This window comes from Equus przewalskii, chromosome 25, assembly GCF_037783145.1.
Source record: "Equus przewalskii isolate Varuska chromosome 25, EquPr2, whole genome shotgun sequence".
NCBI lineage: Eukaryota > Metazoa > Chordata > Mammalia > Perissodactyla > Equidae > Equus > Equus przewalskii.
In genome coordinates, this window is record NC_091855.1 from 13654357 (window position 1) to 13680401 (window position 26045).

Below are 26045 nucleotides of genomic sequence, written 5' to 3' on the forward strand. Positions count from 1 at the left end.
GATTTACTTGGCTAACTTGGAATATAAATACCCTGACTGCTTATTAGTGGCAAGTTCTCAGCTTTCAATTTCAGCTACAGGTACAGTCTTTTTGGGATTTCTTGGCTGAGTACAGGGAGTATTTCTGATTACCTTTTATTAAACACCGAACTTTTGATATATATTTTACGTATACAAGATTAAGTATATTTTGCATGTATAAGTTATGAGCTCTTATAAGCCTATGACCCAATATAAGAACCAGAACAATAACAAAACCATTGAAACTAACTGTGGGCTCCTCCCTGATCCTATCTTTGGCCTTCTGTTGGGAGGTAACCTCCATCCTGAATTTCTGCTATTCCTCTACTTTTTTTCCTGATAGTAATTTGCACCTATAGTTTTCCTTTATTGCCTATATACATAGAAAATACAACATTTTATTTAGTTTTGCTTACTTTTGAGTTCTATTAAATCATGTATCTGTGATTAAATCATATCTTATCTCTTCTATGAATTGTTTTTTTACTTAATACTGTTTTCTAAGATTTATCTATGTTGTTGTGCATAGCAAGAATATAATTCACTTTCACTGCTGTATCATATTCTATTTTGAAAATATGCTGCAATTTATTCATCCCTTCTCCTGTGAGTGAACATTTGGGTTGTTTCCAGTTTGCTGCTAATGTCAACAAATCCTGTGAAATGATTGTCCCTGTCTGCTGGCTCACGTGTACAGGTATTTCTCTAGGGCAAGGATTGGCAAACTGCCCAGTGAAATGCAGCTTGCTGCCTGTATTTGTAAATAAAGTTTTGTTGTAACACAGCTAACCTCATTTGCTTACATTTTGTCTGTGGCTGTTGTCGTAATATAAGGCAGAGTTCAGTTAGTTGTGACAGAGACCTCAGGGTCTGCAAAGCCTAAAATATTTAGTATCTGGCCCCTATCTAGGGTGTCTACTTTGGAGTGATTTGCTGGTTATAGAGTATGCACATACGTAACTTTGCAGAATCAGGACGAATGGTTTCCTGAGGGGTTGTGCCTGTTTACATTCCTGTGGGCTGGGCATGAATTCCTCTTGTTTCTTATGTTCTTGCCTTGCTATTATCAGACTTCTTAATTTTTCCCCATTTTTATGATCTTAATTTTCATTTTTCTGATTACTAATGAGCTTGCATTCTTTTCATAAATCATTTTGCTATTTAAAAAAATAATTTTATTAAGGTACAATTTAAATACTATAAAATTCAACCATTGTAAATGTATAATTCAATTATATTAGTAAATTTATAGTAAATCATCACCAAAATTCAGTGTTAGAACATTTCCATCATCCTAAAAAGTTCCCTCATACCCATTTATAGTTAATCCCTGCTCCCATGCTCAGCCCTAGGTACCCACTGATTTACTTTCTGTCTCTATAAATTTGCATTTTTATAAACATTTCATATAAATGGAATCATATAGAGGCCAGTCCAGTGGCGCAGCAGTTAAGTTCCCATGTTCCACTTCAGTGGCCTGGGGTTCGCCGGTTTGGATCCCGGGTGAGGACCAACACACCCCTCATCAAGCCATGCTGTGGCAGGCATCCCACATATAAACTAGAGGAAGATGGGGCATGGATGTTAGCTCAGGGCCAGTCTTCCTCAGCAAAAAAGAGGAGGGTGGGTGGCAGATGTTAGCTCAGGGCTAATCTTCCTAAAAAAAAAAAAAATATTAAAAATAATCATGTGAGCCCTTAAAAGCAGTATGCTTTCTCTGGCTAAAGAAGAAGGGGAAGCCAGAAAGATTCAAAACATGAGGAGGACTCGAGATGCCATTACTGCTTGGAAGATGGAAGGGGCTGTGTGAGAAAGAATGTAGGTGGCCCCTAGGAACAGTGAGTAGCCCTCAGATGACAGACAGAAAGGAAACAGGGAGCTCAGAGCCACAACTGCAGAGAAGTGGATTTTGCCAACAACATGAATGAGCCTGGAAGTTGATATTAACCCCCAGCCTCCAGATAGGAGCCCAGCTTAGCCGACACTTGATTTTGGCCTTGTGAGACCTTGCGCAGAGAACCCAGTCAAGCCCAGCAGGACTGCCGACCTACAGAACTGTGAGATAATAAACGGGTGTTGTGTTAGGCTGCTAAATTTGTGGTAATTTGTTACACAGCAAAAGAGAACTAGTACAGATATCAACGGAGTTGTCTAATTGCCTTGCACGATCTTTGTTTCTGGCTTGAAGTTCAAACCTAGAGTCCTGAATGTGAGGTACAAGTTAGGTCTGGTGGAGGTGAGCAGTAAGGCAACTGGTTGAGTAAACTTAGACTAGGTCTGGAGATGACTGAGGGAGTAAGGAGAAATCTGGAAACATTTCTGCTGTCATTTTTATAGCTGCTTCTTCCTGACTCTAACTTCAAAATCCCCTAATCCATTTGTCATGCGTTTTGATTTATGTGAACTTCACTGAATCTGTGTAACTGAGTGGTTACAGCACCAAGATTAAAAGTGGAACTAGAGAAGTGCTACTCATGCCGAAAGCAGAAGCAACAGAGGAGAAATCAAAGAGAAACCAAGTCTGCTGAATCACCAATGGGAGGGACCTGCAGGGCTTTGTCCCATTCCTTGAGAACATCAAATTCCTTACGGAATACAGAAGCAGAGAATCCTGCGTCTGTTAGAACTGAATATTGGTAGTAAAGATATGTTTGAAGTTTAAACTTTAAAAGTTTACATTACATGGAGAGCAAACCACGTAATGGTAGCCTTCTCATATGAGATAATATAGATCAGATCAGAGTTTCTCAATCCTTTTTTCATTATTGCCCCCTCAGGAGCCTTTTTAGACAATTTTTTCCTAGTCAGCCCCCCCATGAGGTTTTAATACCACAGATATTCTGTATATCTGTTTATGTACTGTAGGTATATCTGTGCTTTATACATAAAAAGAGTGAAATTCCTCCCCTCCCCCATCCAAGCCCAGCTTCAGCCTTGGGGTCAGTATCGCTCCTGCTGAGAATGCATGATAAAGCTGCTAATGTGACTGGGTAAAATTAAGATTGTATTTAAAGGGATCATCAAAAAAGATATTTTCATGTTGTAATCTAGAGATTATGGGACTAGAGAACTGGTCCAAACTCATGTCAACAAAAAGAGATGTAACATCTGCATATCTCAGTTCAAGAGAACCTCTGGAAGAGTAACCCTGTCTTCTGAAGCACTGCCAAATCTTTGCGACGTTTAACAGTGATGGTTATACCTAGATTCTGCTCTAAATGATAAGAAACAATGTGGCACATTTCTAAATTATTTGTATTTCCTGACTCATTTCTATGATTTGTTCATGATTTAAGGAGACTAGGTGTCCTTCTTGAGTGGGGCAGTTTTGCTTTGGGAGTGACTATCCTACTGTCCCCAAAAGGTAAAGGCAGGCTACCAGAATCCTAGTTTGGCAGAACAGTTAAATATTTCAGTTGTTTTTCTTTCTCATGGCAGGGTTAGCTGTGACCTACAAGATCACAGGAGATAATAAGGCAGGGGTTGGAAACTCAAATGCCTGCAAGGGCCAGGCATGTAAAAGAAATGCATAATCAGTGACGTGTAAGACATGAGTGCTTTGTTAGTCAATTTTGGTTGCTTATACTGCTTACAACAGCAGCACACATTTGTTTTTCTTGCTTGTGGATCTGCCGGTCGGCCAGGGTGGGGCTCCTCTCCTTCCAGGTGCAGTCAGGTTCAGGTCTGCTCTGTGTGCAACAACAGCAGTAGAGCAGTAGGAAAACTTGGGAGAGATGTCTAATTGGCCTTCCGAGAACACAGTCTGCTGACCTGACTTGTTTATCCTGCCCACTGGTTTGAAAGGCAAGATAATCAGGCCTCTGTCGTAACACAGGAGTTTAGCCTATGTGATTGATTGGATCATTGTTCCCAATGCTTCCCTCACTCCCTGATTTAGAAATAAAAAACTTCTTTCTACATAAAGGTTTTGTAGAGTCTTTCTTATAGCACGTATTACGTGATTTTCTAAATGAGTGATTATTTCTCTTGATACTGTTTGATTTTTTTTTAATGGTACAACTTGGGGTACTTGTCATTCCCATGTCCTCCTGCTTTTTTCTGCTCTGTTTACCTCCCTTCTCTTTCTGCCTCCCTTTCTGTTTACTTCAAAAGCAGCAGTAGTTAGTATGAAATAAGAGTGGAGAGAATCCAAGATACAAAATCTTCCACATGTTGATGTAAAATAATTTAAGATCAAGGTTTCTTTTACAGGGCACAGTGCTACCTGGCCTTTCTGAGATTGTTTGCTTTTCTTTTGGTTTTGGCTTTAGGATTTAAAGCGTCAGTTATTTTTAAGATGGATTCTGTAGTCTGAAGACCTAATCGTATTTTACAGATTAGATCAAATTTAGATAAGTAGATGCAAGGTTGTGAGGGAGGTCGTTAAAAGATGATCGGCAGTCTTCACGTTCTCTTCTCAGATGAGAGCCAGGCAGTCCTTCATTTTCCTTGTGCAGAACATTGGCTTGGCAGATTGCCCCATCCTGTCACCCCCATCTTGAATGTGGGGAGAGTTAACTTGGTAAGATTTTAGGTCCTAGCTGCTCCAGGTTTCATGTTCATCTCAACCATTTAATCTCATTTAAGATTAAAATGACTAGGCTTCATTTTTACTTTAGTACGGTTAGACTTTCATTTCTTGGGCATAATTCCCTTTCCTCTTCAAGCCAATTGTTAATATTTGCTTCCTTGTTGGTATTCAAGTGATCTTCACTACTGGTTATTTTCTTTCAGTTCTTTTACATGTCTCAGGCAGAGGTGGAACTCAGGCTCTACCTATATGAAGCTGGTTGTATTCTACTGGTGTCTTCTGTGTGTAAATTCTGTATTCACTCTTGAGTTTCCAAGAGGCAAATAACTTAGACTGTTCTGGTTTGGCATGTTCTGTCTTTCTAACCACCATTGGAGCTGAACCTGGGAACTGAACACAACTTGAAATTTTGTGGTTTGGCTATTGGAATTCAGAGCTAAACTATCTGAAGCTAAAAATTATTAATGTTGAAATGTTTTAACCCACTAAGTAAACCTGAAAAAATAATGAAATTTAACTCCAGTCAGCCCATAAAAATTGCATATAACAAAATTTTTTTGAGGCTGGGAAGATAGGAAAAAATGTATGAAGGGGATCTGAGATTGCTAAAGAATTAGAAATTAGTTATTATAGTTTAAAGTAAATGTTATCCAAATTCTAATGCAAAGTGAAAAAACAAACAAAACACATACAAAAACTCCACCAAACAAACCCAGAAATCTTACAGTGTTATTCACTTAATGTTCTACTTTCCCCAAGTCTATACTGAATCAGTATGTAAAAATAATGAAGTAGGAAAAGTGCTAGTTGCACTTGTTTAACTTTTCAGATTTTTTTACGTTTTCTTTGAAGATGGAATAATAAGATAATACCTTACATTTTCAGGGGATTTAATACTTTACTGAATATTTTCATATATATCATCTTAATTAAAATGATGGCTTGTTTCACCTTTCCACTAAAAATCACTAAGTGTTTAATGGGTTAAGCTCATTAAATCTTAGAACATATCTAAAACCTGGCATGTGCATAGTATGTATAGAAAGGCAGCCCTCTGTTCCTCCATCAGTTAGCACTCTGAAGAGTAATCCTGTCTCATTTTCAAAATCCACTTCTAACTTTTACTGACAGAAGTTCCCTTTGCACTGATTTCTGATGGTGAATTTGATCCGTGTTGTCTTTGATAATGATAATAAGTACATGGAAAGTGTTTGGGGCTCTTTAAAACCAGCAGTCTCCAAAGCAGAGTGTATAAGATGGTCCATTAGGTTGTGGGAAGAAAATATGAGAACTTTTACTGGTATTTCAATCTAAAAAATGAAATAACCCTTAATTAATATTTCACATATGGATTGACATTGGCATCGTCACTTGGTCTGTATGCTAGACTGTCACATGGCAGGTATAGTACTGAGAAAAGGGTTCAGAAGATTGACAGAGGCACCCTGCTTGTACCTTTATTTTCAGCACCTTGGGATGAGTTGTGGTTCTACAGGTATCTCGTTAGGTGGGTTTATGGAGTCAACTAAACCAAATCTCTCAAAACAGACAAATGGCATAAAAAGTTTCCTGAAAAGAAACTGTGTGTTGAAGATAATGCTAATATGGTGAGTAGAAGTGAACCACGTGCACATAAAAGTCAGAGCTGATGATTCTCCTATGACTAATAATGTAAAAATCAATGACAATCTAGTTCCATCTGAGAAGGCGTCCAAAAATTATGAAGTTATAAAGAAGACAGTTTGATATATGGAGTTATATTCATACACAGGACAGGAAGACAAACTTCTCCAAGTTTTTCGGTGATGTTTAAAATCATGTGATACATAGTTCAATATCTAGAAAAATTTCACTAAAATTAATGATAGATACTAAAAGCCTCTTTTGGGTTAATAGCAAAAGACCAAATGTAGTACATTATTAGAAAATAACATGAGAGACATACTCATTTTTTCTGTTACAGTAAAATGGATGAAATGAAACATAGGAAACAACATGGCAACAACTTAAATGAATTCATTTGTGAATAGATCCTTTCAGAACATGTATAGAAATCATTGCAGATAATTTGAAGCATCAAGAATTAAAGCAAATTATTCAATGTGGAAGGATGCTGTATAATTAAAGTACAGAGGTTTCTGACATGGCCCAGATTATCAGATCAGTTGATTCTGTTTCAGTAATGAAATACATGAAGAACTAAATTTTCTCGTATGCTATGAAAGTAAAGATATATCACAGAAGACACAGTCTCAAAAATAAATGACTTCTTGAATAAAAAACAGTGTTTATGAGGGAATTTCCTGAGAGTAATGGTGATATTATGACTTGATAGGGGTTTAGATTGCATTATGTGTATGCATTTGTTGGAACTCATCAAATGGTACACTTAAGTTTTGTGCATTTCATCGTACGTAAAATTTACCTAAAAAATAATAATCATACATATTAAACTCAAGTTAATGATGTATTCCCTGAACTGTTAGGGGAAAATGTGTTGATGTTTTTGACCTGCTTTGAAATGCATTAAAAAATCTTAATATGGATTGATGAATGGATAGAGAGATGGATTGATGAATAGAGTAGTATAGTATAGTAATAGTAAAAATGGTAATTGCTGAGTCCAGTTGGTGGGTATATGGATGTTCCCTGTAAAATTCTCTGAACTTTTCCGTTGCATCATCTTTGAGCAATCTATAGCAACATAGTTGATGTCAGATGTATGAAGAGTGCTTCTGGATGGTATCAATGTTGTTAGTTTTTATGAAAATCTGACTGGTAAATTAGAGAACCTCCATAATACTCTCTAATGAGATGAGACATGACCATGAAAATCATTTGAATCACAAGAGCTTCTTTGATTATTTCACAGTGAAGATTGTAAAAGAGTTGTTGAATTTAAAGATGGGTGAAACATTTATTTACATGAAAAGACGTGTCGAATTTGCTGACCCTTTTTGTATGACCAGTGGCTATGTCATATGCTACATATCAACCAACCAACCAACCAACCAACAATGGGACACCTTACTCCATCTCTTCGAAGTGAAAGCTGTGTTTTTACAATGAGTAAGAAAGTAACTGCCTGTTTAAAGACAGATTAAAATACAGAGAGAGTTTTTTTAAATCACTGCTTGGAAATGTTACTTTTATCATGCAATTTTTGTTGTCAAAGGTATGTGTATCTTATGAAAACTTTACTATCTGCACACTTTTAAAAACTTGTAACAATAGTTTCTATACAGTTGAAAAATCTTCCAAGTGAGTCAGTTGATTTTGAAACCAATTGTTAAAAATGTTAAAATGCAGTATCTTTTTACTAGTTTGCAACAACAATTGATTGACATGAGGGAAAATGGAAATTTGTTAGCCAAAGTTCAACAAAAACTTTTGCTAATTGATGAAAGTTATTAAAAAATGAAAATAGTGATTTAGGAAGTAGAATGAATGATATATTTTTAAAATTTCAGTCCTTGCATTTTTGCAATTATCTCTTTCTCAACTATACAGTCATTGCAATTAAATACTGAAATAAGTAGAACTTAGGACTTGACATTTCAATCACGGAATTACAAAATATTTAAATCAATATTTAAAAAAATATAATTTCATTTGTTATTTCAATCACGGAATTACAAAATATTTAAATCAATATTTAAAAAAGAATATACTTTCATTTGTGATTATTGTCATTGCTTCACTAAGTGTTGGTAAGTTATTATGAGAATGAAAGATCTGTACAACTAATAAATAAGAAACTATTTTTAAATGCTTCTAATCTTTTTTCTTTTTTGATTCCTATTTTATGCATGTTTTATACTGTGTAGATCATATCAGTAAAATAGTATAATATAATAAATATACATATATTGGAGAATCATACTAAATTTTTCTTTGTTTGTTTGTCAGAATATGTAATTAAGGGAGTTTGGAGAACCCTTTTCAGTGATCACTCACGATCTGACAAACTTATTGGTGGCAGCAATTACTTATCCTTAAAGTCTACATCATTGTTTTAGAACTTATAAATTAGCACATAGTTTCTAACTTGTGAGCCTTTGTTTTTTATTTATTTATTTATTTATTTTTATTAATGTTATGATAGATTACAACCTTGTGAGATTTCAGTTGTACATTATTGTTAGTCATGTTGTGGGTATACCTCTTTCCCCTTTGTGCCCTCCCCCCACCCCCCCTTTTCCCTGGTAACCACCGATCAGATCTCCTTGTCAATATGTTAACTTCCACCTATGAGTGGGGTCATATAGAGTTCGTCTTTCTCTGACTGGCTTATTTCGCTTAACATAATACCCTCGAGGTCCATCCACGTTGCTGCGAATGGGCCAATTTTGTCTTTTTTATAGCTGAGTAGTATTCCATTGTGTATATATACCATATCTTCTTTATCCAATCATCAGTTTCTGGGCATGTAGGTTGGTTCCACGTCTTGGCTATTGTAAATAATGCTGCGATGAACATAGGGGTGCAACGGACTCTTGAGATATCTGTTATCAGGTTCTTAGGATAGATACCCAGTAATGGGATGGCTGGGTCATAGGGTATTTCTATTTTTAACTTTTTGAGAAATCTCCATACTGTTTTCCATAGTGGCTGTACCAGTTTGCATTCCCACCAACAGTGTATGAGGGTTCCTCTTTCTCCACAACCTCTCCAACATTTGTCGTTCTTGGTTTTGGATGTTTTTGCCAATCTAACGGGGGTAAGGTGATATCTTAGTGTAGTTTTGATTTGCATTTCCCTGATGATTAGCGATGATGAACATCTTTTCATGTGTCTATTGGCCATATTCATATCTTCTTTTGAGAAATGTCTGTTCATGTCCTCTGCCCATTTTTTGATCGGGTTGTTTGTTTTTTTGTTGTTAAGCAGTGTGAGTTCTTTGTATATTATGGAGATTAACCCTTTGTCGGATAAGTGGCTTGTAAATATTTTTTCCCAATTAGTGAGCTGTTTTTTTGTTTCAATCCTGTTTTCCCTTGCCTTGAAGAAGCTCTTTAGTCTGATGAAGTCCCATTTGTTTATTCTTTCTATTGTTTCCCTCAACTGAGGAGTTATAGTGTCCGAAAAGATTCTTTTGAAACTGATGTCAAAGAGTGTACTGCCTATATTCTTTTCTAGAAGACTTATTGTTTCAGGCCTGATCTTTAGGTCTTTGATCCATTTTGAGTTTATTTTGGTGTGTGGTGAAAAAGAATGGTCAATTTTCAATCTTTTGCATGTGGCTGTCCAGTTTTCCCAGCATCATTTGTTGAAGAGACTTTCTTTTCTCCATTGTAGGCCCTCTGCTCCTTTGTCGAAGATTAGCTGTCCATAGATGTGTGGTTTTATCTCTGGGCTTTCAATTCTGTTCCATTGATCTGTGGACCTGTTTTTGTACCAGTACCATGCTGTTTTGATCACTGTAGCTTTGTAGTATGTTTTGAAATCGGGGATTGTGATTCCACCGGCTTTGTTTTTCTTGCTCAGGATTGCTTTAGCAATTCGGGGTCTTTTGTTGCCCCATATGAATTTTAGGATTCTTTGTTCAATTTCTGTGAAGAATGTTCTTGGGGTTCTGATTGGGATAGCATTGAGTCTGTATATTGCTTTAGGTAGTATGGACATTTTAACTATGTTTATTCTTCCAATCCATGTGCATGGAATGTCTTTCCATCTCTTTATGTCGTCGTCAATTTCTTTCAAGAAAGTCTTGTAGTTTTCATTGTATAGATCCTTCACTTCCTTGGTTAAGTTTATCCCAAGGTATTTTATTCTTTTCGTTACGATTGTGAATGGGATTGAGTTCTTGAGTTCTTTTTCTGTTAGTTCATTGTTAGTGTATAGAAATGCTACTGATTTATGTGTGTTGATTTTATACCCTGCTACTTTGCTGTAGTTGTTGATTATTTCTAATAGTTTTTCTGTGGATTCTTTGGGGTTTTCTATATATAAGATCATGTCGTCTGCAAACAGCGAGAGTTTTACTTCTTCATTACCTATTTGGATTCCTTTTATTTCTTTTTCCTGCCGAATTGCTCTGGCCAACACCTCCAGTACTATGTTGAATAGGAGTGGTGAAAGTGGGCACCCTTGTCTTGTTCCTGTCCTCAGAGGGATGGCTTTCAGTTTTTGTCCATTGAGTATGATGTTGGCTGTGGGTCTGTCATATATGGCCTTTATTATGTTGAGGTACTTTCCTTCTATACCCATTTTATTGAGGGTTTTTATCATAAATGGGTGTTGGATCTTATCGAATGCTTTCTCTGCATCTATTGAGATGATCATGTGGTTTTTGTTTTTCATTTTGTTGATGTAGTGTATCATGTTGATTGACTTGCGGATGTTGAACCATCCCTGTGTCCCTGGTATAGTTCCCACTTGATCATGCTGTATAATCTTTTTGATGTATTGCTGTATTCGGTTTCCCAGAATTTTGTTGAGGACTTTTGCATCTATGTTCATCAGTGATATCGGCCTGTAGTTCTCCTTCTTTGTGTTGTCCTTGTCAGGTTTGGGGATCAGAGTGATGTTGGCTTCATAGAATGTGTTAGGGAGTACTCCATCTTCCTCAATTTTCTGGAATAGTTTGAGAAGAATAGGTATTAAGTCTTCTTTGAATGTTTGGTAGAATTCTCCAGCGAAGCCGTCTGGTCCTGGACTCTTATTTTTGAGGAGGTTTTTGATTACTGTTTCTATTTCCTTACTTGTGATTGGCCTATTCAGATTCTCCATTTCTTCCTGATTCAGTTTGGGGAGGTTGTAAGAGTCTAGGAAGTTGTCTATTTCTTCCAGGTTGTTCAATTTGTTGGCATATAGTTTTTCATAGTATTCTCTTATGATCTCTTGTATTTCATTGATATCTGTTGTGATTTCTCCTCTCTCATTCCTAATTTTATTTATTTGAGATTTTTCTATTCTTTTCTTGGTGAGTGTAGCTAAAGGTTTGTCGATTTTGTTAATTTTTTCGAAGAACCAACTCTTTGTTTCATTGATCCTTTCTACTGTCTTTTTTGTTTCAATATCGTTTATTTCTGCTCTTATTTTTATTATTTCCCTCCTTCTTCTGACTCTGGGCTTTGTTTGTTCTTCTTTTTCTAGTTCTGTTAGGTGTCGTTTGAGGTTGCTTATGTGAGCTTTTTCTTGTTTAGTGAGGTGAGCCTGTATTGCGATGAATTTCCCTCTTAGGACTGCTTTTGCTGCATCCCAAATGATTTGGTATGTGGTGTTCTCATTTTCATTTGTTTCCAGATAATATTTGATTTCTTCTTTAATTTCTTCAATAATCCATTGTTTGTTCAGAAGCGTGTTGTTTAGTCTCCACATCTTTGCACCTTTCTCTGCTTTTTTCTTGTAGTTGATTTCTAGTTTCATAGCATTATGATCAGAAAAGATGCTTGATATTATTTCAACTCTCTTGTATTTATTGATGTTTGCTTTGTTTCCCAAAATATGGTCCATCCTTGAGAATGTTCCATGTGCACTTGAGAAGAATGTGTAACCTGCTGTTTTTGGATCAAGTGTTCTATATATATCTATTAAGTCCATCTGGTCTAATTTTTCATTTAATTCTATTATTTCCTTGTTGCTTTTCTGTCTGGATGTTCTGTCCATTGGTGTTAATGGTGTGTTGAGGTCCCCTACTATTATTGTATTGTTGTTGATGTCTTCTTTTAGTTCTGTTAAGAGTTGCTTTACAAATTTTGGTGCTCCTGTGTTGGGTGCATATATATTTATAAGTGTTATGTCTTCTTGGTGGAGAGTCCCTTTTATCATTATGTATTGTCCCTCTTTGTCTTTCTTTATCTGTTTTGCTTTGAAGTCTACCTTGTCTGATATTAGTATAGTGACACCTGCTTTCTTTTGTTCATTATTAGCTTGGAGTATTGTTCTCCATCCCTTCACTCTGAGTCTGTGTTTGTCTTTGGGGCTGAGGTGTGTTTCCTGGAGGCAGCATATTGTTGGGTCTTGTTCTTTGATCTATCCTGCCACTCTGTGTCTTTTGATTGGGGAGTTCAATCCATTTACATTTAGAGTGATTATTGAGATGTGAGGGCCTACCACTACCATTTTATGTCTTGTTTTCCGGTTTTCTTCAATTTCCTTTGTTTCTCGTCCCATGGTTTAATCTGTTCTGATGAAGAGCTGCTACTCTCTGTTGTTGTCCTTCTACTTATCTCCTCTGCTCTTGGTTTTGTAGCCCCTTGCCTTTTTTTGATTTTTCAGGAATGAGGGTTTTCCTGAGGATTTCCTGAAGAGGAGGTTTTGTGGCAATGAACTCCCTTAATTTTTGTTTATCTGGGAAAGTTTTTATTTCTCCATCGTATTTGAAGGATATTTTCGCTGGGTAGAGAATTCTCTGCTGTAGGTTTTTGTCCTTCAGATTTTTGAATATATCATTCCACTCTCTTCTAGCCTGTAAAGTTTCTGCTGAGAAATCTGCTGATAGCCTGGTGGGGGTTCCTTTGTAGGTTAGTTTCTTTTGCCTGGCTATCCTTAGTATTTTCTCCTTGTCGTTGACTTTTGCTAGCTTCACTACTATATGCCGTGGGGTTGGTCTTCTTGCATTGATAAAGTTTGGAGATCTATTGGCTTCTGTCACCTGAAGATCCATCTCTCTCACCAGATTTGGGAAGTTCTCAGCCATTATTTCTTTGAATAGGCTTTCTGCCCCTTTCTCCTTCTCTTCTCCCTCTGGTATACCTATAATCCTTACGTTGCATCTCCTAATTGTGTCTGATAATTCTCGGAGAGTTTCTTCATTTCTTTTTAGTCTTACTTCTCTCTCCTCCTCTGCCTGCAGCATTTCTATATTCCCATCGTCCAAATTGCTAATTCTTTCCTCCATATTATCGGCCCTACTGTTCAGTGCATCTAGATTTTTCTTAATCTCCTCTATTGTGTTCTTCATTTCCAGTATTTCTGTTTGGTTCTTCTTTATAGTATCAAACTCTTTTGTGACATAGCTCCTGAACTCGTTGAGTTGTCTATCTGAATTCTCTCTTAACTCATTGAGTATTTTAATGATGGCTGTTTTGAAGTCATCGTCATTTAGGTTATATATTTCATTTTCTTTGGGATTGTTGTCTGTGTATTTGTTGTTTTCCTTCTGTTCTGGAGATTTAATGTATTTTTTCATATTGCTTGATGTTGTAGATTTGTGCCTCTGCATAGAGATAGAGATTAGTTTCTCCTTCCACTTGTTTCTGCTGGTGTGGTGGGGGAGCAGCTGTTTATACTGCACCAACCGGGAACCCTATCCGCAGTTGCTAACTGGGCCTGGGCCCCTCCTCGTAGTCACAGTGGTCCTTTGGATTCCCTCTTCTGCCGTGGGGGCCATCACGGGGGGGCTTCAGGCTGCTGGTGCCTACTGTTGCAGCCTCTGGAGCTTCACCCAGCCCCAGTCCTCTCCAAGATCTCTTGCAATCCCTTGCCCAGCCGTGCCGGCAGTGGCAGCCAGGGGGCTGCCACGCCCTCTGTGATTTTCTCTGGGACCATCCGGGCGCCATGGACACCAGGCGGGATCTCCCCGCCAATGGCGGGGCGAGACTCTCCCCACAGGCTCAAGTGTGTAACTCTAGAGTTTCCCTCTGCGTTTAGGAGTAATTGCGGGGGGTTTAGGTAGGGTTCTGGTCACCTGTTTCCACCATCGCTCCTCTGGTGTGTGCTCGCTCCTGCCCTAGGTGTGTGTTGATCTTCTGGGGGCGTCCGTTGGAAGAAAGCCGCTTGCAGGTACTAGGCTGTTCGGTCAGGGTTGGAGAGTTTTCACCTATCTCCACCTCCTCCCGGAGGGAAGTCTGTCCGCCTTCCAATGTATAGTCGCGTGGGTCTCTCAGACGTCCTGAGATGCTATCTGGATATCCTTTGTTAAGCGATGAGTGTCCAAATAATTGTAGACTCGAAGGGGGAGAGACAAAGACGACTACTCACAGCGCCATCTTGGATCTTCTCCTCTGAGCCTTTGTTTTTTAATGTTGAGCCTTGGTGAATGAAGTTTACCTTTGCCTGTGTGCTAAAGCAGTGGTTCTCAAAGAATAGAGCAGCATCAGCATCACTTGGGAGCTTATTAGAAATTTAAATTCCCAGGCCCCATCCCAGACCTACTGAACTGAAAATGCTGGGTAACAGGCTTGCCAGGGGATTCTAATGTTCACTCAAGTTTGAGAAGCACTGGCCTACATGTTTTAGGCTCATGGATGATCCCTCCTTATGTCTTCCTAGTCATGATGTATCTGAGACCATTTCTCTCCAACTATAGTATATCTCAGTCTTAGCTCAGACTTTTTTCATCTCCACTGGAGATTTTCTTCTCTCTTCCCTCCCTCCTCTTCTTTTCCTTTCTTCCTATCGTGAAAAATTGTTCATTAGTGTTATTTTCACAAAAGGGATAGTGTCTGGGTTCCTAAAATTTGGATACCACAGCCAATGTGACAAATAGCGTATACTTAAGCGTGATATTTTTAACATTTTCAAATGAATATTTGGTAACTACTTCCAGCTGGACTTGAATATGTATGTGATTAATTTTGTATTCTTTTCTGTCTACATCCTCTTGAATTCAACTTTTATAATCTCAAAATAGCTTTCCTACAACTAAAATTTCACAGCATTCATTTCAATGGATGAATCACCTACACTCAACAATTGTTGAATTTTGTTACTTTTGCATTTCTCTCTTTCTACACAAACACAACACACTTTTTTCACAGAACCATTTAAAAGTAACTTGTATACGTCAGTACCCTTCATTCCTAAATACTTTACTCTAAAGATCAAAGTAGCTTTTAATGGGACTGTTACAAAATTATTCTGAAAGGCCAATTCATAACAAATGCTAAACCAATTAATAAATCCTAAATATTTTCAAGATCCTTTTATAAGTGTCTTATGAGGAAAAGGTATAGAACTCCCAAGTTGTGAATGTATAAATGAATCCTCCAGCTTTTCTCAGCCAAAGTTTTTCATGTGAACTACAGAACACAGAGGATGATTTGAGTGACTATTTTTTTCATTTCTCTCAAGGATGGTACATAACCAGTACCAATCCAGATGCATAGGGGAGAAGTTAATTCATTATATACAATGGATGTGTTAGAATGTTCTCTCCAGGAACTTGGGTTAGTTGGACTGTGTATGTGGCAAGTTCTTAAAAGGATTTTGCTTTGAATAGCTTGTGATGTTTATACAAGCATCTTTTTTCTTTTTAGATTACAGGTCCACCAGGTTGTGGAAAAACTCAGTTTTGTATAATGATGAGCATTTTGGCTACATTACCCATTGACATGGGAGGATTGGAAGGAGCTGTTGTGTACATTGACACAGAGGCAGCATTTAGTGCTGAACGGTAGGAGATTTCCTTATTTTCTATTATATTGCTTTATTTTTGTAACTTACAGCATGTAATATTTACAAATAGGTTGACATTTGCCTTTTTTTTGAGAACACAGAATGCTAGATACTGTTTTAAAGGAATTATCCTTTTAAAGTTGACATAGGAAGCAGTTTCTTTTTGTTGTTTCTATCTCTTTCTTATTGGCTTAAGTGGGGTTCCTAGATAAGCTGTGTTTTGCAGAGATTCAGGAAGAAAGAAATTCAAGAAACAGAGAAAGGAATCTAAGTAGGAAATGGGGAAGTTGCAAAATTAATAAGAAACACAAAAGATAAGCTGCTTTATAAGTAATTTCTAGTTGGAAGTAAAATATTAGTGAATGGAAAAACTGCAAATTTCAAAACAATTTTTGATTGAGAAGTATTTTGCTTTGATCTTTGAAATAGTATGATGTTAAATGTAGGAAATGATATGCCACTGGTTTGTCACCTCTTTGAGTTTGTGTTCTATTTTTGTTTCTTCAAAGCCAAATCCAGTGACTGACACACATTACATGCTCAGAAAATGTTTGATAAATGAGTGAATTGACAGGTGTTACTCTCAGATCGTGAAATCCAGATACCATTTCCTACTAAAAGGAACGAGGTTCCTAGGGGAAATGGCTGATCCTAGCTCTGGAGCAGGAAATTTTTAGGATGGTCTGAAACATCATATCAGATAGCAAGGAAGCTATCAAAGACTATGTAGGGGACTGTCAGAAGGACTCACGAGTCAACCTGAAGAGCTCTCACTGGCCAAAGATGAAACAGGTTGAGCACCAGTAAGAATAGCAATGGTGGTGGATTAAAACACATGAAATATGTTTAAATCCATGAGTCTATACTATTAAGAAATGAAAAGCACCTAATTGATCACTATTCAAGAATTCTGGAGAAGGAACTCATTTTGAAAATGAGTGAAAAAATGGAAATCAAGTGTCTGTTCTCCTTTTCTATATAAACTGTTATGAGTAACAAATAGATCTTTTTATAGACATACTCCAGTAATAAATGAAGAAGGAATGATAGAGTATCACCAAGTTACAAACCTTAACCATTTAATGGATCTAGGATTTGAATATTGTGATATAATAAATATATATTTTGTCTTCATCCTGGTTCTTGGCAAAATGGCTTCATAAACTTTTGGAATTTCCTAAGTGATAGAGGTGAGAGGAGCATCATTTGTTATTCATAATTATTCCCTTTCAATCATACTTGAGTTTATGCTAACGACATGACTCTTGGTGGGACCCTAGATAGCTTCAGATATGGGCTGGTTGCCAGAAGAACCAATCATGTGATTATAGTTATGGAACTTTTAGGGCCCCCATTTCCCCAACCTCTGAAGAAGGGAGAGGGGCAGGAAACCAGGTAATCACCAATGGCCCATGATTTAATCAGTCATGCTTATGTAATGGAATCTCCACAGAAATCTCTAGATGATAGGATTTGGAAAGCTTCCAGGTTGGTGAACACAAAGAAGTGCTGGAAGGTGGTGCACCCAGAGAGGTCATGGGGTCTCTGTGTTCTCCTTTACCCCTCAATACTATACCCTGTGCATCTCTTTCATTTGGCTGATCCTGAGTTGTATCCTGTATAAAAAACTGGTACTAGTCAGTAAAGTGCATTCCTGAGTTCTGTGAGCCATTCTAGAAAATTATTGAGTCTGAGGAGGGGGCCATGGGAACTCTCAATTTATAGCTGGTTGGTCAGAAGTATCAGAGGCCTGGGACTTGCCATTGGTGACTGAAATGGGGGCAGTCTTGTGGGACTGAGCCTTTAACCTGTGGGGTCTGAGGTAACTCCTGGTAGTGTTAGAATTGAATTAAGTTGTAGGATACCCAGTTGGTGTCCACAGAGAATTGGAGAATTGCTTGGTGTGGAAAACCCACACATTTGGTGTCAGAAATGTGAGTAAAAACAGTTCATAAACATAAAGGTTGTTAACATCACAAGAAGACAGCCGGTCATTGTGGCACTTCCTGATGGAAGAGTAATCAAGCCTGAATGAGATCAAGCCTTCGGTTTACAACATATACAGAGAAGAGAGGAACGTGTTAAACTACACCAGAGGGATGCAATCAGAAAATCCAAGCTGGGAAATGACAGAAAAAACAACCTGGTTTCTTTAACAAATAAATTATACGATTGAAAAACAGAGTTGGAAGAGGAACCTTTGGATTTAAAGAGACTTAAAAGATGTATTGCTCTCCTCACATTGTACATCTGAAACTTGCACAATGCTGTATGTCAATTATATCTCAATTAAGCTGAAAAAAAAAATGTTTGATCAGTTGCAATGTGATGAACTTATTTGGATCTTAAACAAATAAATGGTAAAAAAAAAAAAAAAAAGACAAAAACCGAAACATAAATGAGATGACTGGAAATCTGAACACTGAAATGTATTTGATACTAAAGCTGGTGAAGACATTGGTTCACTCAGGTTGTCCAAGTGAAAGATAGTCTTTAAAATGCCAGTGACTGGCCTTCAACCAACAAACCAAGTAAGTATTAAATAGCCAATTAGGTAATAACTGGCTAATGTATACATAGCTCTTACAAAGGTCATGGGAAATTTGCTTAAAGAATTGAAGGATAAGTTTATTCTGATAATAGCAGTTCGGTTCACTGTAATTAGATTCCTGCTTTCTTGCACCACATGCAAAACTCAGTGTAGGATGTCTTCTTAAGGAATAAACCGTTGCATGACTCCATTGTTATCAATATTACAGCTCAGAGTAGGTTAAAAATCCTATCAGTGAATTGGGTGAAATCCAGTATAAACACAATAGCAGGTAACTAGTCCAAATTAGTTTGTGGAGATTTTTGTTTGCTTTTCTTTGTCTTGGCATATAGCCTTAATTATCTACTTTTTGCATCCTCCATATTTACTTATTTTCCTTTATTATCTTTTCCTGCCTATGTGCATATTAGTACTTGCGTTAGAGGCAGGTTGGAAAATGAAAAGGTAAAATTTTCATCCCTTTGTTGGAATTATGTTGCATAATTCACAAGGAGCTCTTATGAAGGTCATTTGAGGATAGGGGTTGAAACTTACATTGTTTTTACTTTTCTAGTCTATTCTCCACAAGGCTGGAAAAGTGTGGTCATCTGGCTGCTATATGGAATGCATTTTGAGGTCTGATAATAGAGTCAGGTGGAATAAAAAGTACCAGTGCTGTTTTGCAGACTTGGCATTCTTATGCTGCCTTCTGGAGTTTGTCATGGTGGGTCAGAGAATGGAGCTGGCTCTGTACTGCCTGGTCACATTTCATTTGTGCTGTTACAGGACTGCTTGACTTCTATTTGGATTTATTGGGGAAGGTTGGTCAATCAGTTAGGAAAGCGTTCTGCTGCAAGTAACGGAATACCCAAAGAACAGTGGCTTAAACAAAAAGAGGTTCGTTTTTTTCACGTAACAAGAAGACTTGAATAGGTGGTTGCTGGCAGTGGTTCTGCTGATCACTGATGACAGGGAGACCTAGGGCTGTGTATTTAGGCATTGTATCCGTTCTGTGCTCAAGGCAATGGGAAGGGAAAGGGCCAGCTGTATCTTTTATCAGGAAAGTATAATTTTTTCAGACTAGCTACCTCCTTCTCTCTGCCGATTTTCTTTTCATCCTCTGGAATCGTCCTGCACATTTCTCACTGAGCCACCCCTGTATGCAAGGGAGGATGGTAAAGTGAGGGAAAAAGTTGTAACAAGCACGATGAGTTGCCTGGGGCTGGTTAACATTGCTGCCTGAATAAAATTGGAGTTCTCATAGCAAGGAAGAAGTGGGAATGGATATTGCTAGGTAATTAACAGTGTCTGCTACCACTGGGATAGTTTCTAGACTTAGAGAAGAGGTAAAGCAGGAAAATATGAGACTCAAAAAGGAATATAGTGTAACTCTTTGTATGTCTCTATATTGTAACTCTTTGTATGTCCCTGTATGTAGCATTGTCTCATTTTGTGCTTACAAGCAAGTAAATGAGAAAGTGAATTGAAGGATTAATATGAGGGATGATTAAAGGATTTACATATAGAGAACTTCGGGTAAGTGGTAAAAAGTGGAAAATAATTTCTGTCAGTAAATTGCTAGATGTATTACAAAGCTATAGTAATCAAAACAGTATGGTCTTGGCATAAAAACAGAAACACAGATCAATGGATCAGAATAGAGAGCCCAGAAATAAATATGATAATAATACATAAATAAATATGATCAATTAATTTATGACAGAGGAGCCAAGAATATACAATGTGGAAATGACAGTCTCTTCAATAAATGGTGTTGGGAAAACTGGACAGCCACGTGCAAAACAATGAAACTAGACTCATATCTTACACTGTACACAAAAATTAACTCAAAATGGGTTAAAGACTTGAATGGAAGATCTGAAACCGTGAAACTCCTAGAAGGAAACATAGGTAGTGAGCTCCCCGACATCGATCTTAGTGATGGTTTTTTGGGTCTGACTCCAAAAGCAAAGGCAACAAAAGCAGAAATCAACAAGTGGGACTAAATCAAACTAAAAAACTTCTGCACAGCAAAGGAAATCATCAGCAAAATGAAAAGGCAATCTACTGAATGAGAGAAGATATTTGCAAGTCATATATCTGATAAGGGTTAATATCCAAAATATATAAAGAACTCATACAACTCAATAGCAAAAAAACAATCCAATTAAAAAATGAGCAGAGGATCTGAACAGCCTTTTTTCCAAAGACATATAGAAGGCCAGTAGGTACATGAAAAGGTGCTCAACATCACTAATCATCAGGGAAATGCAAATCAAACCACAATGAGATATCACCTCTTAGATATGGCTGTTAACACAAAGACAATAACAAGCGTTAGGATGTTGAGAAAAGGGAACCCTTGTGTACTTTTGGTGGGAATGTAAATTGGTGCAGCCACTATGGAAGCTAATATGGAGGTTTCTTATAAAATTAAAAATGTAACTACCATAAGATCCAGCAATTCTGCTTCTGGGTATTTATCCAAAGAAAGTGAAAGCACTAACTCAAAAAGATGTATGCACCTCCATGTTCATACAGCATTATTTACAATAGCCAAGATATGGAAACAACCTGAGTGTCCATTGATGGATGAATGGGTAAAGAAAATGTGGTATATATATATATACACAATGGAATATTGTTCAGCCATAGAAAAGAATAAAATCTTGCCATTTGCAACAACATGAATGGACCTTGAGGGCATTATGTTAAGTGAAATGGGTCAGACAGAGAAAGACAAATACCATATGATCTCACTTATATGTAGAATCTAAACAAAACAAAACAAAACAAAACAAGAAAAACAAGCTCATACGGATTGGTGGTTGCTAGAGGCAGGGGCAGAGGGTGGGCAGAATGGGTGAAGGGGGTCAAAAGGTACAAACTTCCAGTTATAAAATGAATAAATCATGGGGATGTAATGTACAGCATGGTGACTATGGTTAATAATACTGTAATGCTTATTTGAAAGCTGCTGAGACAGTAGATCTTAAAAGTTCTCATCACAAGAAAAAAAATTTTGTGACTAGGGTGACGAGTGTTAACTAGAATTATTGTGGTGATCATTTCACAATGTGTACAAATATTGAATCATTGTGTCTAACACCTGAAAGTAGTATAATGTTATATGCCGATTATACCTTAATAAAGAAAAAAAGTCCTATACAAATTCTTTCATAGAATAAAAAAGATGGAAAAAAAGAATAAAAATATGATAGATATCATGAAAAATTAAAAAAAATAAGAAGATACAGGTTCAAATATGCTTTTTATGTTGAGCCAAAGTAACCCTCTGTGAAGCTTCCAAATTTGGAACCTAGCTCTATTCCATGAAACATGACAAAATAAGGCTAATCTTTCTACTATCTGTCCTTTGAATTAGTGGTTCTTGAATTTGGTGCACATTGGAGTCATCTGGGGAGCTTAACTACCAGTTCCTAGAACCTACCAGCAAAATTCGGATTCATCTTGTCTTGGATGTGACTTGGCATCTGAAGTTTTAAAACCTCCCCCTGCGATTCTAATGTGCAGACCACATTGAGAACCACTATTTGAAAAGAGCTATCTTGTTCCCAACACTTTTAGTCTTCTCTTTCCAAAACTAATTCTTTTTTCCTTCTATTATTCTGCATGACATAATTTCCAGATTCCTTCATCATCTTAGTCCCCTGAATATGCTCTGCTTAGTTGAAGTTGATCTTTATTTTTTTTTTTTTTTTTTTTGATTTTTTTTTTTTTTTCCTTTTTCTCCCCAAAGCCCCCCGGTACATAGTTGTGTATTCTTCGTTGTGGGTTCCTCTAGTTGTGGCATGTGGGACGCTGCCTCAGCGTGGTTTGATGAGCAGTGCCATGTCCGCGCCCAGGATTCGAACCAACGAAACACTGGGCCGCCTGCAGCGGAGCGTGCGAACTTAACCACTCGGCCACGGGGCCAGCCCCTGAAGTTGATCTTTAAATGCTGAACCTAGAAGTTCTCTAGTAGTCTGACCGGCGCAGAATAAAGTTGTCATTGTGATTTTTTATTCTTTGCAGATTGACTTGCATTAGTGTTTGAGTAACTGTGTGACACTGGTAGCATATGGTGAGCCTATAATCAACTAAAGCTCTTAGCTCCTTTTCACGTGAACTCATGCTAAACCGTGAATTCCCAATTCTGAATGTACAGAGTTGACTTTCTGAATTTCCTGATTTATTTTTTAATTTTTTTATTGAGTTCATAATAGGTTACATCATTGTGAAATTTCAGTTGTACCTTATTTCTTGTCCGTCACCATATATGTGCTTCTCTTCACTCCCTGTGCCCGCTCTCCAACCCCCTTCCCCTGGTAACCACTAAACTGTTTTAGTTGTCCATGTGTTTGTTTACATTCCACATATGAGTGAAATCATATGGTGTTTGTCTTTCTCAGTCTGGCTTACTTTGCTTAACATAATACCCTCCAGGTCCATCTGTGTTGTTGCAAATAGGATGATTTTGTCTTTTTTATGGCTGAGTAGTAGTCCATGATATATATACCGCATCTTCTTTATCCAATCATCGGTGATGGGCACTTGGATTACTTCCATGTCTTGGCTATTGTGAGTAGTGCTGCAATGAACTGATTTATTTTTGTCCTCAATAAATTTCATCTTGTTAGTTTATTTTCATTTGTTCTAGCTTGCTAATTTTTAACTGAATCATTATTTGATTATTCAGTATATTAGCCTAGGGTCAGGATTAGGGTGAGGCAAGTAGGGCACTCACCTCAAGGACAAAATTTAAGGGTCACCACCTCAGAAATGGAGTCAAATAAATTTTTTTTCAGTTTTATTGAGGTATAATTGACAAATAAAATTGTAATAAGTTTAAAGAGTCCACGTAAAAAATGGCTAGATATCTTTCTATCAAGAAGGAGGGAGAAAACAGAAGAGGAGTAAATAAAAATTCTGTAAGTTTAAAATGTATAATAAAAAGAAACTCTTCCAAGTGATGTACTTGAAAGCACTTTGGAAAGATTAGTTATATTTTTTAAAGCAATGCACTAATTAGCTTATTTACACGTCTTTGAGAAGATAATCTAAAGTAGTTTGTTCATCAGAGACCAGCTGTGTCTCCAGCCTGCTTAATAATCAGATAATAGTATAGTCTGGTGCTAAGCCCTTGGGTACTGAGAACTGCCTTCGGGAGAGGAGGATGCTAAACGGGCAGAGTTCTGGATCTCCTTCTCCTGACTGACTCAGAAAAAGTCTGTTTTTATTTGTTTTGCCTATTGGACTTATGCTTAAGATCTAATATAGTCTTAGACACTATGTGCTTGTATATATCTTGAGAATATGGGTAAGTAAATTAATGTGACCTGTCTATGGAAATTTTGGCAACCATGAGCGTTCCAGTATACATGAATTGAATGAATACTATGTTATCCCTATTGGAGATAATTAGAAAAAGATGGAACTGGAGGTTAAGAATAAGAAATGTAGGTGATTTGGATGGTAAATAGTAATAGAGGTGTTCAAAATAAAACTTTGGGAGAAATAAAATGGATAAAGGAAAATAAAGCTTGGTTTTAGAACTGCAAGTGGATATGTGTGTAAGGAAAACTGAGAGATCTGGGAAAGCAAGAGATGGGACCCAGGACCCTGGAAGGTGGGGATCTGGGGCGATGGGATATATGACTGGCATTTCAGGAGGGATAAGTGGACATTGCTGAGTTGTCATGAAATCAAAAAAACTGCAAAAACTAGGAAGAAAGATATGGTCCAACAGGGAAGGAAGACATTAATCAAATAATCACAAAAATGTAAAACTATAACTATTTTAACTAAGCATACAAAGGAGAGGTTTATGTTTTATTGGGTCTGTGTGGAAACAATGGTCAAGCTTAGATCTGAAGGAGCTGCTGTACTGGGTGTGCATATCACCTCTTAGGGTGCCAAGTACCCCACAGTGAGTGCCCTCTAATTCCTACAAGCTATGTAGAATGTCACTCTTTCTGAATCAGTGTATCAAGAGGGAGGCATGTGGTGGTAGTGGCTAGCCATGACTTTGGCTGATTCTGAAGGCAACACCAGTGTGGTCTTAGGACCATTTACCTATTTGTTAGTTGGTACAAATCCAAGATATTTGACCCAGACGACAAACAATAGTGGAGATAAATTCCCTCCTACCATTTTTTGAGATGGTTTCATGAGTTTGGGTAAGTTTTCTTTAGTCCACTTCCAGCTGCCTTATTATTTGTGAATCTATGTGAATTAGTGGGGAGGGAGATCCTGAAGAGTTTCTAGGATAGAAAATGGAAATTAGTCATAAGTACTTATTATTGGTAAAACAAAACTTTGGAATTTTCTGGAGTCTATGAGGAACTAATAGATTCACATTATTATCTTTAGTAATACTACAGTGCTGAGCAAATACATATTGAATTAACGAACAGGAAAATGTTACATATGTACCAGAAGCTTTGAGAAATCATAAATTTACATTTCAGCACATTTATGATGTTTTATTCCAAGTAAAATTTTGGAAAACTTCTTTTTACATTAACCATATGTTTTATTTCAAGTTGGTGTGTGGTCACTAATGTAAAGCTTTTAACTTTCCTTTTATTCAAGAGCTGTGAAGTAACGAGGAAACTAGTAACAAAAACCTTGATCCAAATCCAGTCATCTCCACTTCAATGAGTGGTAATTCCATTCTTCCAGATGCTCATCCAATTAGTCAAGAAATCCCCTCAGCTCCTTTTTGAACTATATTTTTAGTTCAGTTACTTCTAATCGCCTGAGCTATTCTCTAGGTCAAGTCACCAACATCTCTTATCTGGACTGCTGCACTGGCTGACTTTACTTTCACCCTTGCCCCATCTATAGCCTCTTTTCCATTTGGGAGCTAGAGTGATTCTTAAAAAAAAAAAAAAAGAAGTCAGATTATGTCAGTCTTGCTCCTAGGTTTCCCATTTTACTAAATAAAACCTAAACAAAATACCACAGACCTAAGGATCTCATGTGATCTTGGCCTCTTTCTGGTCCTCTGACCTTATTTCCTGTTATTCTCCTCTTACTTCTTGTGTTGTGGCTACGTTAGCCTCCTTATTTTTCCTCACACACACAAGACATCTTCATACACTTTTGCACTTGCTATAATTGTCTCTTGCTATGCACTATTCCACTGGATATCCATGATTCATTTTGTCATCTCCCTTAAAATTTTGCTCAAATATTACTTTAGTAAAGAGGCTTTCCCAGACCACCCTACATAAAATAGCACTTGCTTCCATCTGTCACAGTCTGTTCCCTCATCCTGGTTCACTTTTCTTTAGAGCACTTACTATCTGATGTATAATATCTATTTGTTTGTTTGTCTCTCTCTGTAGAATGTGGTTCCATGAGGAAAGGGTTTTGTTTTGCTGTTGTTCATTGCCATATCCTTAGCACCTAGGATGGTGCCTGGCATTTAGTAGGTCCTCAGTAAATATTTGTGCATAAATCTTAAGTGCATCCTTTGAAAGGAAGACTTTTTATAAAAGAGATGTCCACCAGATGGCATTGCTTTCAAACTTTATGTAATTAATGTCAGGGAGCAAAAGATAGATCTTTTCTGTTGTTTGCTCTAACTAGAAAAGATCTTTGTGATGAAGATTG

General features: G+C 37.2%; 1 protein-coding gene across 16 annotated transcripts in view; it reads left to right on the forward strand.

The window, feature by feature from the left end:
• The window catches only part of RAD51B (RAD51 paralog B), a 672513-nt gene that overhangs the window by 11411 nt on the left and 635057 nt on the right, over window positions 1-26045 (forward strand). For all 16 annotated transcript variants that reach the window (XR_011532983.1, XR_011532982.1, XR_011532980.1 and 13 more), the window contains one exon: window positions 15757-15893. Coding sequence is in view for 7 of the 16 variants with exons in the window: in XM_070594109.1 (XP_070450210.1) it covers window positions 15757-15893 (137 nt within the window). In the remaining 9 variants the exon portion in view is untranslated. The remainder of the gene's footprint in view (window positions 1-15756; window positions 15894-26045) is intronic.